The sequence below is a fragment of the Electrona antarctica genome (genome assembly GCF_951216825.1).
Source record: "Electrona antarctica genome assembly, chromosome: 2".
Taxonomy (NCBI): domain Eukaryota; kingdom Metazoa; phylum Chordata; class Actinopteri; order Myctophiformes; family Myctophidae; genus Electrona; species Electrona antarctica.
Genome location: NC_136807.1, coordinates 6,404,838 through 6,420,162, shown reverse-complemented (window position 1 = coordinate 6,420,162; position 15,325 = coordinate 6,404,838). Strand labels below are relative to the sequence as shown.

At 43.3% G+C, this 15,325-nt stretch overlaps 1 protein-coding gene across 1 annotated transcript in view; it reads right to left on the bottom strand.

Moving 5' to 3' along the window:
- LOC306915925 (uncharacterized protein) overlaps nt 1-15,325 on the bottom strand; it is a gene marked incomplete at its 5' end in the record, with an annotated part of 36,833 nt that overhangs the window by 19,851 nt on the left and 1,657 nt on the right. The window contains 11 exons of the mRNA XM_079493594.1: nt 1,270-1,338; nt 2,094-2,162; nt 2,264-2,332; nt 5,515-5,568; nt 7,018-7,062; nt 7,406-7,450; nt 7,532-7,558; nt 8,786-8,830; nt 9,636-9,689; nt 14,347-14,409; nt 14,552-14,572. Of these exons, the coding sequence (XP_079349720.1) occupies nt 1,270-1,338; nt 2,094-2,162; nt 2,264-2,332; nt 5,515-5,568; nt 7,018-7,062; nt 7,406-7,450; nt 7,532-7,558; nt 8,786-8,830; nt 9,636-9,689; nt 14,347-14,409; nt 14,552-14,572 (561 nt within the window). The remainder of the gene's footprint in view (nt 1-1,269; nt 1,339-2,093; nt 2,163-2,263; nt 2,333-5,514; nt 5,569-7,017; nt 7,063-7,405; nt 7,451-7,531; nt 7,559-8,785; nt 8,831-9,635; nt 9,690-14,346; nt 14,410-14,551; nt 14,573-15,325) is intronic.

Sequence of the window (15,325 nt, the reverse complement as noted above, 5' to 3'; positions counted from 1 at the left end):
GGTTGTGTTGGCTTTTGCGTTACACCGGGGCTCCACCGGGCGCGTCAGCGTCGCGTCTCCGTCACCGTCAGGGAATGTTCCCTTTTTAATCAATGAAGGGTGGCTCCACTGCCCGCGTTGCGTTGCGCTGCGCTGCGCTGCGCTGCGCTGCGTGACTGCATTAAAATTGCCCCGGTTCGTTTTTTGACGCACGCGACGGAGACGCAACGCGTCCGGTGGAGCCCCAGCGTTAGACGCAGCGATATGGAAATCCTTGGCCGATACCGATGTTTAAAATAACAATTTAGCCGATAGCCGATACTAATACCGATATATGTTTATTTAGTTTTTGTTGTTTTTATTTCCCCCTTTTGTGCCAGAGAAACAAATTCATATTCAATACAACAAATAAATGTTCAGAATCTACAGCTTGGTAGACTACAGATAACCAACACACCAACATAGAATCTACAGCTTGGTAGACTACAGATAACCAACACACCAACATAGAATCTACAGCTTGGTAGACTACAGATAACCAACACACCAACATAGAATCTACAGCTTGGTAGACTACAGATAACCAACACACCAACAGAGCCAATGCAAAATGTATGCTTATCAACATCAGATTAACATCGGCTACTGCCATCGGTTAATGTCAGGTTTTATTTGCAGATACCGATATTGACCAATAACAGCAATATCGGACTATACCGATTATGTGGCCGATACACCGGCGCATCACTAACTGTTACCATGGCTGATATGGGTGAACATTTAAAAGATTCAGCCAAATCATTCATTCAAGGTGAACTGCAGAAAACTCTCAACTGACCAAAGGCTACCCCAGGATTAACGGATATGTGTAAACTGTGAGATATATCTTTATTATAGTTTGTACGGTGTTTTAGCTGCAATCCATAACTTTTGTGTGTGAATATATATACCCGTACAGAAATACGCACATACATAATGTACATGCAGACAAATCGGATTCTAGACGCCTTGGCTGTTGGCTACACCTTTAAAAGGGTTAACACGGGAGTGTATTCTAGACGCCTTGGCTGTTGGCTACACCTTTAAAAGGGTTAACACGGGAGTGTATTCTAGACGCCTTGGCTGTTGGCTACACCTTTAAAAGGGTTAACACGGGAGTGTATTCTAGACGCCTTGGCTGTTGGCTACACCTTTAAAAGGGTTAACACGGGAGTGTATTCCAGTGTTGACCCAGATCACGTTTCTTTTGTTTTGGTTCTTTCTAGATTCGTGACAGATGCGTAATCGTACCTTTGGTCCGGGGAATCCCTCGCCTTGGGGCCCTTTTTCCCCTTGAACACCTTGTGGCCCTTGAGGCCCCTGTAAGAGAAGACAGTCAGCATGTCCCCAAAACATTGCTCAGGTCAAAGTACCTTTGTAACTGCAGAACAGATCACATTTCCCACCGTGATCGCAGTCACACATACAAGCCTCTAGATTGTTTATGTTTATGTTTATTGAAGGATCCCCATTAGAGACACATGACTGAGCCTCTAGTCTTCCTGGGGTCCTGTGTTGTGGGCAGTAAACATTTAAGTATAGGGCAACACACTTAAGATATTTACTTACTAGTCCATATCTAGACAATATCAGTTGCTATTTTTAAATAATTATATGGAAAGTTCTCCGTAACTGCTGAAATAGCACGTGTACGGGTAACACCCAGCCACTGAAAACAGAAAAGCTGCTTGTGACAATTAGGCATATGACACCGGCAACGGCACCGACATACGACACCAGCATACCAGCTTACCACACTGGCGTGTGGCTGACTGGTATGCGATACCGGCATGCAACACCGGCCTTCCACAATGCCGTAAAACAAAAAACTTGCACATTGTCAGTGAAATATTGCTGGCGTACCCACATGCTTGTTGAAAACGCACGCACGCACGCGCGCACGCACGCACGCACGCACGCACGCACGCACGCACGCACGCACGCACGCACGCACGCACGCACGCACACAAACACAACCCTGGGTAGTTTTCTGCTGAGTGTATAAGTTTACTGAAACTATAGGCCACTATATGTCAGACAATGTGCTACAGGACTGGTGTGGTTTCTTAACTTACAGGGGGCCCACTTTCTCCCATCCCTGGCGGTCCAGGAGGGCCATGGCGGCCCTGGAATCCCATGTCACCCTGTAGGTAAACACAGGTAGTGAAGTGCAAAGCTGGTGCAGGACATAACATATCAGCCAAATGTCAAAATACGGCAAAATACAGTTGACAAGAGAATGTACCTTTGGTCCAGGAAGTCCGATTCCGGTTTCACCTTGAACACCAGGTGGGCCAGCTGGGCCCCGTTCACCCTATGACCACAAATATAAACACTAGATTACATACACCAGAAGCACTGAAACTCACACCATGCAATGTCATACCCATGTTCTGATCATTCTGATTAGTTAGTTAACATCCATGCTGATTGGCCAAAGTTGTACCCGTGTCGATTTTATCCGTTTTCCGCAACTGTCTAGTGGGGTCTATAGTGGGGTGTTGGTGATAGGCTGACAGCTAGTGGGGTCTATAGTGGGGTGTTGGTGATAGGCTGACAGCTAGTGGGGTCTATAGTGGGGTGTTGGTGATAGGCTGACAGCTAGTGGGGTCTATAGTGGGGTGTTGGTGATAGGCTGACAGCTAGTGGGGTCTATAGTGGGGTGTTGGTGATAGGCTGACAGCTAGTGGGGTCTATAGTGGGGTGTTGGTGATAGGCTGACAGCTAGTGGGGTCTATAGTGGGGTGTTGGTGATAGGCTGACAGCTAGTGGGGTCTATAGTGGGGTGTTGGTGATAGGCTGACAGCTAGTGGGGTCTATAGTGGGGTGTTGGTGATAGGCTGACAGCTAGTGGGGTCTATAGTGGGGTGTTGGTGATAGGCTGACAGCTAGTGGGGTCTATAGTGGCCATTAGTGGGGTGTTGGTGATAGGCTGACAGCTAGTGGGGTCTATAGTGGGGTGTTGGTGATAGGCTGACAGCTAGTGATACTCCTTTCGAATCCGCAAAACGCAGCGAAGAAACGCACCGCGTGCAACCACCTTTATTCAAAGTTAAAATGAATTAACACTGATTTTACTGTGAACATTTAAGACAAAACATTTAAAAAAAAAAAGGGGGGGAATAAGGACAATTATCGCAGAGATGACATTACAGAGATACTGCATGGTGTTTTGAAGGACTACCATAGTAACCCTTGTAAATCATGGTGGTTGCATATAATGTAAATTGGGTGGTATGCAAGATATATGATCCCTTCCTACAAGTCAGGACAAACAAGCTTGACATTGTCATCAGTTCCATTGATGTCTCAGCACACACATAAAGCTTGTCCCAGAACAACCAGACCTATTTCTCTTGAGGCTGTTTAAAGGGAGGCTTGTAGTAATTATGAGATTTACTTGGGGTTCAGACTACTTTTTTTATTAAACGAGGGAGATGAGACAAAGGAATGGAACCTGTCAAAGAATTGACAGTCCAATTACTTGACAAGTTGTAACGGAACAAGATGGAACTTATACTATTTTCATTCCATTACCTACAAACTAAACCGACAAACATGGCCTTCATCGTTCCCTAAATACCTGGAATGTTGTCATCTAGTTCAGCTCTTTCCGATTACAAAGACCAAGGAAACAAACATTTAATACTAACATTCCCCCCTACCAGTGGCGTATCCAGGAATTACGTTTTGGGCAGGCAAGATCATGTGTTAATTGTCGTCTCCCCGCGCACAATCGTAGCACTAAAGGTTTTCAAAGAGATATACCTGCCAGACAAGTAGTATACAAAGGCTGAAAGGCTTGCATTTACATTCCAATGGGTGATTGAGGGTCGCGCTCTACCGCAACAGCCAATCAGCTGTCCATTAATAGTTCTCAGGTCTTGTTTTTGTCTTCTTTTTTTCTTATTGTATGGATTTTGGCCAGGCCAGAAATGGATTTGGACAGGCGGATGCCTGCCCTCGCCTTATTGTAGATACGCCTCTGCCCCCTACTCATTGCGAATGCATAGAAATAGTCATCTAGAATCATAAGTAAACCAAGAAGGCGAAGATGTAACTTAAACATCGAAACGTTGTCACTTTTTATTTCCACCCTGTTATATTAAACTAAGGGCCTAAATTGTCTGAGCTGCTCCAGTGCCTTCTTTTTCGCATGTTACCTGTCCTGCTTCTGAGATGCACCAGACTGGCCTGCTATAGGCTAGAGGCCTCTGAGATGCACCAGACTGGCCTGCTATAGGCTAGAGGCCTCTGAGATGCACCAGACTGGCCTGCTATAGGCTAGAGGCTTCTGAGATGCACCAGACTGGCCTGCTATAGGCTAGAGGCCTCTGAGATGCACCAGACTGGCCTGCTATAGGCTAGAGCAGGGGTTCTCAACATGTGGGTCGCGACCCCTCGGGGGGTCCCGAAATTATTTCGGGGGGTCCCCAGATGATTTTCAACAAAAAAACAAAAAAATGTTTCTTTTGTTTTTGCAGCTGAATGGCTGGAAATGGAAATTGAGAGTTTACACAGTACACATAGTGCATGTGCATAAACTTTCCTTAATGATTATATCTGGTTTTAGTATATATTTTCTATTATTAAGGTTATTGTAGCGGTCAATTTGTATTGGGGGTGGGGAGGGGGGCGAAGCGGGGGTCGCGAGACATGGCCAAAGCATTTACGGGGGTCCCCAGCCAAAAACGTTGAGAACCAGTCTAACTGCTCTAACAGTATAGAATATCCATAAACAAAATCTATAGTCTGTACATTAAAACTATACACACTACACTACAGGATGCCAGGTCAACAATGACTTGGCATCGGTCTACATAACATGCTATCTAAATGACATTTTAGCCCATAAGCCTGGAAGGTCGTCGATGCTAGTGCAAGTGCTATACGGGTTAAGGTGGAGTCTGAGGAGGTGAGTCTTCAGATTGTGGCGGAGGATTGGGGAGTGAGTCTGCAGTTGTAATTTCAATGGGGAGTTCGTTCCACAGTTTGGGAGTGTTGTCCCGTATGTTTTAGCTTGTAATTCCTTTCACCGTTGAAGCAGTTGGATGGTTTGTACACTGTTACACGGTTATTATCATCTTAATTACTCCCATCCATCCTCAACATACAAATGTCACTCTTTGTCAAAGCACTGACACAGCTGACAATGCTGTAGGCAGTTCCTAGGCTGTGTTTAGAAGCAGGATACAGGATACAGGACAACTTGGCACTGGATTTGTGCACTTCTGATTTAAGGCCCACGCTGGTGAATTACAGTAATGAAGGAGAAGAAGCTGGCTGATTGCCAAACATTCCCACAGGTGCCTATTACCAGGGACTCCCGGGAGACAGGCCTACTTGGCCACCATGCTATATGTTTGGGTGGTAATGCAGAAACCTGTTGTTTAAACTCATAATAGAAGGAAAAGTAAAGGTCACAGCAGATGTTATTTTGTATGTGGTGAATGAAAGGTGCTCATGGCCTTTCCTTTCCGCACAAAATGCACCAACCTGCTTTCCTTGAAGGCCCTCTGGTCCCATGTCCCCATGTGGTCCAGGTAACCCCTGGGCAGGAAGAACATACAGACATTAATAAGGTACATGTGGATAGCACGCGTGCGTGCGTGCGTGCGTGCGTGCGTGCGTGCGTGCGTGCGTGCGTGCGTGCGTGCGTGCATGCGTGCGTGCGTGCGTGCGTGCATTAAGGTAGCTGTGTGACATCACACTACTGCATGTGAGCAGTATCAAATGTATTGATGTTATGAGCTTAAATGTGTTGGTTCTCGATCCATTTGAAGTATAGAACAGCAGCACTCATTTTAAGAATCCACCCACAAATGATTGAACAACCCCGTTCAATCAAGTCTTTTCCAAACGCTGAAGCAGAAACACGCTAAAGTCTGATTTATGCTGCGTTCATGCACGGGCAGACGCAAAGATGTAAAGCTACACAGTGTATTTGTTTTGCAGCTACAAACGTTGGATTTGCTACGTAGCTTCACGTCGCTGGCTTCCATTGACATTGAATGGTAGACTAGTGTCATTGTGTTTGCTCATGTGGACGCAACATGATACTTTAGTCACACACCTGTGTCGTGCAGCTGAAAATAGCAGATCTACAAGACATACAGCACATCACGATGCATGTTGCATGTTGTTGATGATCAGCTATTTTCGGCATGTGACAGCGGCACGCTATAAACTAAGTGAAGATTAGGCATAATCTGTGATGCGCTGCCTTGGAGTATCCTCACAGAAAATACGGAACAGCAACATTTCATTCTCAGTGGAAATATATGATGACACAGAATATGGAAATGACTCTCCTCCCGCATCTTGTTACAATAATTAACATTTACTAGTACAAGCTGCCAGCAGCAAATCTTCTGCCTACACATACGTCCTGTCATAGTATGAGCGAATAGAGGGTATGCGCATGCATAAAGTGAATGGCAGATCGAGTGGCAAATCGAGTGGCAAAGTGAGTGACAAACTGAATTTAATGTTGTTTAAAGTCATTTAATGCAATCAAATAGGACTTTTCTGTTTGGATCTATGGGCTATGAAGGCCAGAAAGTAGTTTTTTGCCACTCAGTAGGAATTCCCGCGTAACTTCCGGGTATGATGATGATGTCACGCGCATACCCTCCATTGTGGAAGGAGATCAACGTCACGTCAACGACAAGTGTGTTTAACTTTCAAGGAATATGATTATTGGCAGAATCGTAGAAAGTTTAGGATATTTTGCCGGTCCCCTTTCAAATGTTCACAATAACGGGTGGTTGTTTGTTTCAATCACCTGCACTACAATACTTCACCATGTGTTGCACTATGACGGAAATAAAAATAAACATAAAATGTAACAATGGGTATATGTATAATGTTCCGTAATTCAATTCCAATGGTGAAAGCTATGTTGATTTTATCCCGTGAAAGAATAGCGGATTCGGCCAAGCCCCGAAATACCCTTATGTGTATCTCAAAGAATATGCTAATACATGTTCCATCACTGACCTGCAGGCCTCTAGGTCCTCTTGCACCGAATGGACCCTCAGGACCCTAGTCAACATCACAGAGGAAAGACAGTAAATATCACCAGATGTGGAGAAAAAAAACTATCTGACAGAAAATGGCAATAGATGGGAAATGGAGTATTTTCTGCTCCCCAGGGGAGGGGAGAATACTTTTACTGCATCACCCAGCAGATGACTACTGCTCAGGTGGCTCAGATGAGCCCACAGGGGTTCTTGTTATGGGTTATTACGCATCACATATAGACTGGACGAGTCGAGAGTTGAACTGCCAAGCTTCCGATCCCCAGTCGGTCTCTCTACCCACTCAGCTACGGTAAAAGTGTCTAGGCTACTTTATGTACAGTATATTGAAGATAGTGTTTCTATACCTTGTCGCCTTTGATTCCTGGAGTGCCACATTCACCCGTTTCACCCTGAAATAGAAAATAGCATCAAACACGGTTCCAACTATACTTCAACACAATTTAACACTGTCATTAAACTGAAAGACATACCTGCTCTCCTTTGTAACCAGTTTTTCCCTGCAAGTGGATACAATCAGGTTAGAATTTGAATGTGAATTATATCAATATATTTGTGATGTATAATACAGGTGCTGCAATCCATAACTGTTATCCATAATCCAGTATTTTAACACTTGTCGCCTGCATGAGAGACCAAGTGGAGATACTACGCTCATGAGCTTCAGGCAGTTTATGAGTTTATAGAATCCCCATTGACTGTTACACCTGGCAACAGCTATTCTTCCTGGAGTCCACACAGAATAATATAGACAAGTTTACAAATATCACAGTACTACTACTATAATATCACAGTACTACTACTATACTTGTCAACCATCCTACCTGACACTAGGGTTTACACCCATTTTGGGCGGGAACCCCTTTTGGTGTTAGCATTATGTTATGCTTTAGCTCAGGGGTGGGCAACTTTGACGATGGAGAGGGCCACTATATTTCCACACTCACTCCCTATAGGGCCATATATTACTGCCGTATAGCAAAAATAGCCGATATACAAGCTCAAAACGCGTCGCGCTGCGACGCGTTTTGAGCTTGTAGATCGGCTATTTTTGCTATACTCGAATTGAAATCTTACATTTTTGCTATTTTTTAATTGGAATCATGAAAATTAACATTTTTATGTAATTTCAAATTGTAACGGCTGAAACCAATATTATATCAGTATTCTGACATTAACCTGAGGGCCGCATTAAGTGAAGGTGGGGGCCGCATGTGGCCCCCGGGCTGCCAGTTGCCCACCCCTGCTTTAGCTATTGAAAAATAGCAGATCTACAAGCTCATAGCGCGCCACCCAGAGACGTGCTGGCCATTGGGAAATTTGGGACAACTCTCGAACGGCCGGTCCAGTACAGGCCGGTCTGGGCCTGGACTGGACCAGGTGGAAGAGCGCCTCCGCAACTCCACTTCCCGGGCTGAATTATGGGCCCAGTACGTCCCTGGCGCCACCGAGTGGCGCGCTACGAGCTTGTAGGTCTGCTATTTTTGAAAAATCGAAGAACGACTGACATGGAAACATAGCTTTTTCAGAAAACTGTAAAAGACATTTTTAGAATCTGATCTCAGGTCAAAATGGTTTAAATTTAAAAAGAAAGATTATTGAGACCCCCTCCAATCACTGCAGACGTGCTTTGCATTAACATACTCTACAGATTGGTGAAAGTAATGTTTAATTTATTAAAATATGTTCAATACCTATTATTGCGTTAAATAAATAGTAATGTTTACCTCAGTGCCGTCTGGGCCAGGAAGTCCGCTTAACCCTGCTTCCCCCTGTTATGAAGTGATTATACTGACTCAGTACATGAATATACAGTAAGCAATTTATATAATGTAGCCATAGGTGAAAACATGGGAAACAAAAATACATAAATGTAAATACAAGAAAAGAAAATGTAAAAATGTCAATGTGTTAGAATGTTAAAAGTAAATAAGAAAATAGAATAGGAATTAAAGGTAGGGAATATTTTTTATATTTTATTACTATGACATTATTGTGCGTTACCTTTTTTGTTAAAAGGTAAAGCGCTATATTGTGATAGTAGTTTGTGTGAGTTCTCTCTTCTGATTGGGTCAAACTGATATCCCAATATGAAAATGCAATCTATGTTAAAGCTGAAGAGACCTGGAGACTCCAGTTACTGAACAAACAGTCAATATAGTGTAAAGTGTATACATATAAGTTTTATTTTCCATATCAGAAATGTTTTTTAGAATTGATTGTGATGTTGTTTCTGTCCTCGGAGTGCGGTGTAGTCATCAGCCATGTCAGTTATTATTTTATTGTTTTTGTCTTTTTCTGTGACGGTTATGTTTTGTCTCTTTTTATTGTAAGTCTCTTGTTTTGTTTGTTTGTATGTTTCTGCTATTTTTTTTGACCAATCTGTAACTTTACTGGTTAAATATTACTGAAATGCCTGTATACCAAAAATCATAATAAACAGAAAAAAAAAAAAAACAGTCAATATAGCAACGATTACCATCAGAATATAACACGTATAACAAAAGATAAACTCAGAAGCCTAATTCATATTTGTGTGGGTCGTGATCAGAGGAGAATGAGAATGAATGGAAAGACCTTCATTCCTTTCAGGCCAGAGGCTCCGTCCTCTCCTGGACGACCTTTCTTCCCCTGAGGAATGGAACACAAAGCGGGGTGAGATTCACTTACACACATTTCATTTAACCACTTGAACCCCATGTAATTAGTTGACTGGCGTCCTCCAGGGCTCTATGCTAGGTCCGCTACTTTTTCCCTCTACACCAAATATCTTCAAACTAAATGGCCGATCTAAGTTTGTAGATCTGCGATTTTCGCTGAATGTTAATCACCCTAGAATAGGTACTGTATGCTCGGGTTCAAAGTGGTTCATTTCCTGCTACTGCTTGTGTTTAACGGTACCGTCCTCAGTAACTTCATGAGACTGTGAATACCAAAGCAACTACAATGAGAGGACAACTAGCAAACTGTTCACTATATAAAATATCAAATGATCAAACAAATGAAACTACTGTATATATACACTACTACTGCAAATAACTATCAGATGTAAAATAAATTAAAACATGATTCAGCTTGCAAAATATATTGCCTGCAGTCTCTGAAATCATACTGAAGGTAAACATTATTATTTATTAATTAAAAATATATAAACCTACAAAATAAATTATTTAAAAACACAGAAAAGGTGGATAAGCTCATAGGTTGGATGGATGTGCACGTGCATGTGTGCATGCATGCGTGAATGCACAATATAATAATATGGTTCCCACTCCTTTGGTGTATATTTTATCACAGTACATTTGTACATAATGTGAAATCTGTCCCCGCATTTAACCCATCCTATCTATAAGGAGCAGTTGGCAAGTGCTTCCATTTCCCAGGCGTCCTCTCTACCCATTCAGCTATGGCCAGTATGGCCACCCATGAGCGCATTTGTGAGTTCCTTGTTCCATGTGTTGAGTGTGTTTGTGAGTGTGTTTGTGTCTTAGGGGGCACATGGAAAAGATAGATATATGTGCACATTTTTGGGGATTGAGTATGCCTGCCTGCCTGCCTGCCTGCCTGCCTGCGTGTGGGTGCGTGCGTGTGTGCGTGCGTGCGTGCGTGCGTGCGTGCGTGCGTGCGTGCGTGCGTGCGTGCGTGCGTGCGTGCGTGCGTGCATGCATGTTTAAGGATGTATCATTGGTTGAAGAGACAATTGAGGTGTCTCTTCCAGAAGGTCAAGGGGTTGCAGGGCAGGAATTTCACTGCGTCCATGAAGTCCATGACTGTCCAGGTGCTGCTCAGAGAAATGACCGTGGACTGAAGGGTCATTTCTCTGGAGCAGCACCTGGACAGCGAGTGGCAACCACTGTCCGACCCTCAAAACCACCTGTTTATGACCATTACACTAATGAGGGCAATTTCGAGAGACTTTCAGTCTGAAGTGTAAGAATTTCAACAATCTCTCCGGGGCGAAGGCACCTGGTTCACACTCACCCAGCTGTCTGTCAGCACCGTGACTGACACCCTGAAATTAACCACTTTAAACCTGGCGTCCCTATTTTGGGCATGTCATTTTAGGTTAAAATAGCTGACCTATAAGCTCACAGCGGCTTCCCGATGCGACATGTGGTGAGCTTGTAGATCAGCTATTTTCGCCACAAGTCACTGCCACACGAAAAAGATAAATCGGGGCTTAAGTGGTTTTACTGAGCTGTCATCAATCGAAGGACTAGGAGTGGGGCTTACATTTTAAAGAGGGGGGATTCGTCTAGGGAGGTTTAGGAAGGGGTCTCGACACGTCCTGCGCTGGTGAAGATAATGATAATATCAGGCACGTCCCACACAAACCCCATGTCTCTCAGAGGGTCTCGATCCCTGGTCAAAGGTCTGTCCACACCAAGAGCGATAATTATGATTTATGAACATAACTATGGCCAGGTCAGATGGCCAGGTCATCTGTCTGTCTGTCTGTCTGTCTGTCTGTCTGTCTGTCTGTCTGTCTGTCTGTCTGCCTGCCTGCCTGCCTGCCTGTCTGTCTGTCTGTCGATACGATAGAAACAGGCAATACAAATCCATCCAAATTGTCACAGGATATGACATTCAGCACGTCACCTTCAACATTATGTCTACGGAGCATTATCGTTCATGATCAGTTCTCACATCAATATCATTACAGTTATCATTCTCTATGTGGACAGCCCTCCACTGACCACTATAGTTATCATTCTCTATGTGGACAGCCCTTCACTGACCATTATAGTTATCATTCTCTATGTGGACAGCCCTTCACTGACCATTATAGTTATCATTCTCCATGTGGACAGCCCTTCACTGACCATTATAGTTATCATTCTCTATGTGGACAGCCCTTCACTGACCATTATAGTTATCACTCTCTATGTGGACAGCCCTTCACTGACCACTATAGTTATCATTCATTCTCTATGTGGACAGCCCTTCACTGACCATTATAGTTATCATTCATTCTCTATGTGGACAGCCCTCCACTGACCATTACAGTTATCATTCTCTATGTGGACAGCCCTCCACTGACCATTATAGTTATCATTCTCCATGTGGACAGCCCTTCACTGACCATTATAGTTATCATTCTCTATGTGGACAGCCCTCCACTGACCATTATAGTTATCACTCTCCATGTGGACAGCCCTCCACTGACCACTATAGTTATCATTCTCCATGTGGACAGCCCTTCACTGACCACTATAGTTATCATTCTCCATGTGGACAGCCCTCCACTGACCATTATAGTTATCATTCTCCATGTGGACAGCCCTTCACTGACCATTATAGTTATCATTCTCCATGTGGACAGCCCTTCACTGACCATTATAGTTATCATTCTCTATGTGGACAGCCCTTCACTGACCATTATAGTTATCATTCATTCTCTATGTGGACAGCCCTCCACTGACCATTATAGTTATCATTCTCCATGTGGACAGCCCTTCACTGACCATTATAGTTATCATTCTCTATGTGGACAGCCCTCCACTGACCATTATAGTTATCATTCATTCTCTATGTGGACAGCCCTCCACTGACCATTATAGTTATCATTCTCCATGTGGACAGCCCTTCACTGGCCATTATAGTTATCATTCTCTATGTGGACAGCCCTTCACTGACCATTACAGTTATCATCCTCTATGTGGACAGCCCTTCACTGACCATTACAGTTATCATCCTCTATGTGGACAGCCCTTCACTGACCATTATAGTTATCATTCTCTATGTGGACAGCCCTTCACTGACCATTACAGTTATCATCCTCTATGTGGACAGCCCTTCACTGACCATTACAGTTATCATCCTCTATGTGGACAGCCCTTCACTGACCATTATAGTTATCATCCTCTATGTGGACAGCCCTTCACTGGCCATTATAGTTATCATTCTCTATGTGGACAGCCCTTCACTGACCATTACAGTTATCATCCTCTATGTGGACAGCCCTTCACTGACCATTACAGTTATCATCCTCTATGTGGACAGCCCTTCACTGACCATTATAGTTATCATCCTCTATGTGGACAGCCCTTCACTGACCATTATAGTTATCATTCTCTATGTGGACAGCCCTTCACTGACCACTATAGTTATCATTCTCTATGTGGACAGCCCTTCACTGACCATTACAGTTATCATCCTCTATGTGGACAGCCCTTCACTGACCATTATAGTTATCATCCTCTATGTGGACAGCCCTTCACTGACCATTATAGTTATCATTCTCTATGTGGACAGCCCTCCACTGACCATTATAGTTATCATTCTCCATGTGGACAGCCCTTCACTGACCATTATAGTTATCATTCTCTATGTCAGGGGTGGGCAACTGGCGGCCCGGGGGCCACATGCGGCCCCCACCTTCACTTAATGTGGCCCTCAGGTTAATGTCAGAATACTGATATATATATTGGTTTCAGCTGTTAAAATTTCACAACATGCAAACATGACCCGCTTTAATTACTTCAGTCTAAATTAGTAGCTCAATGCTCAACACAAGTATAATTAAAGGCATTTGAAATTACATAAAAATGTTAATTTTCAGGATTCCAATTCAAAAATAGCAAACAATAATTCAAGATTTAAATTCGAATATAGCAAAAATAGCCGATCTACAAGCTCTGCGACGCGTTTTGAGTTTGTAGATCGGCTATTTTTGCTACGACAGTAATATATGGCCCTAGGGAGTGAGTGTGGAAATATAGTGACCCTGTCCACTGTCAAAGTTGCCCACCCCTGCTCTATGTGGACAGCCCTCCACTGACCCCGACAATAGGGGTTGTCTGCTTTATTTATGCTGGCCAAAGGTCCAGGTTTACTGGGACCGGAGCCCCTCGTTGCCACGGGGGACACGTTATGTTGGATGGAAAATGTGCACTAATTTGCACGGACACGACAAGCGGAGAAGCAACAAATAATATAGTTCTCTGGGAATGCCAGAGCAAAGCTTCAATCTTCCCTTTCCTGTTGCCATAGGATTAGTGTCAGAATGTGGGTTAAGAAGACCCTAAAGACGACCACCTATACAGTATTCTTTCGGTCTGCCTATTCAATATACAGTACAGCGTAATAATATGCCTGGAGGAGAGACAGAAAAATTGCACCCAATTATCCTAATTATTCAATTTCAGAACAACACACAATGTTATTCTGTCGCTGTAAGATGTTAAGGAATCCAGACGTTTAGGGAAATCACCCCATGGAAAACCTCAAAGGAAAGCTATTCTTTGGCTGTGGGATATTTTGAATTGTAAGAGGGGTAAATACTCACCGCAGGTCCGCTCGTTCCCCTCTCTCCTTTCTCACAAGCGCATTGTCTTATTTCCTGGGGGCACTTCAAAAAGGAATGACATGCTCTGTCAGTGTTGTGACGCATGGAAGCCCATTCTGCTGCTGGGCACACGTAATTGTATATATGTGTAACACTGTAGACATCGACATTCTAAAGATAATATAGCCTACTATAGCCTACTTACCCCTTCATCAGCCAGATCAGCCTGAATAGAAAAGGAAATTACAAGACAGATTATAAGAAACTAAATAATCCCATGCAGTCTGACAATTCATTCATTTAAGAGATTTGTTCAGACATTGTTGTGCAATTTAACCACTTGAGCCCTATCCTACTATTAAAATATCCGATCTACTTGCCCACAACTTGTTGCATCGCCATGCATTGTGAGCTTGTAGATCACCTGTTTTTGATATGTTTGATTTACAAAATAAAAACAAAATGAATTGTCTGTAATGAGTTGCCCAAAATAGGGACACCAGGTTGAAAGTAGTTCAAATAACACAATAAAAGACCCAATGAACCCCAATGATTTGATGCAGAATTTTGACATTAATGTCATGAGCATGAAGATTAACATTACGGAAAAATGCAACCTTGAATGAAACTAAATGAAAATAAAATATCTAAATACTTGAACTTGATGGGCAATATAAAAACCAGAGGGGTTGTAGAGAAATGCCTTTATATGGAACAAATGCAACGCCATGTGTCATTATCATGTGTCAGAATACGGCTTTTGTAATCTGAGGAATGTGACATGAAACGGCATGAAGAGGGTCTTTAGGCCTAAGACTAGACAAAAAAGTACAACTGTGCTGTTGAACCCCAGAGGATACACACTCACAATGCATACATGACAGCTATAAGTTCTGTTAAAAAGGTGGCGACAAAAACACATCTGTCATTGACATTCTTTCTTTCCCTAATTTTCACTCCACCACCTTGTGTGGTAGGA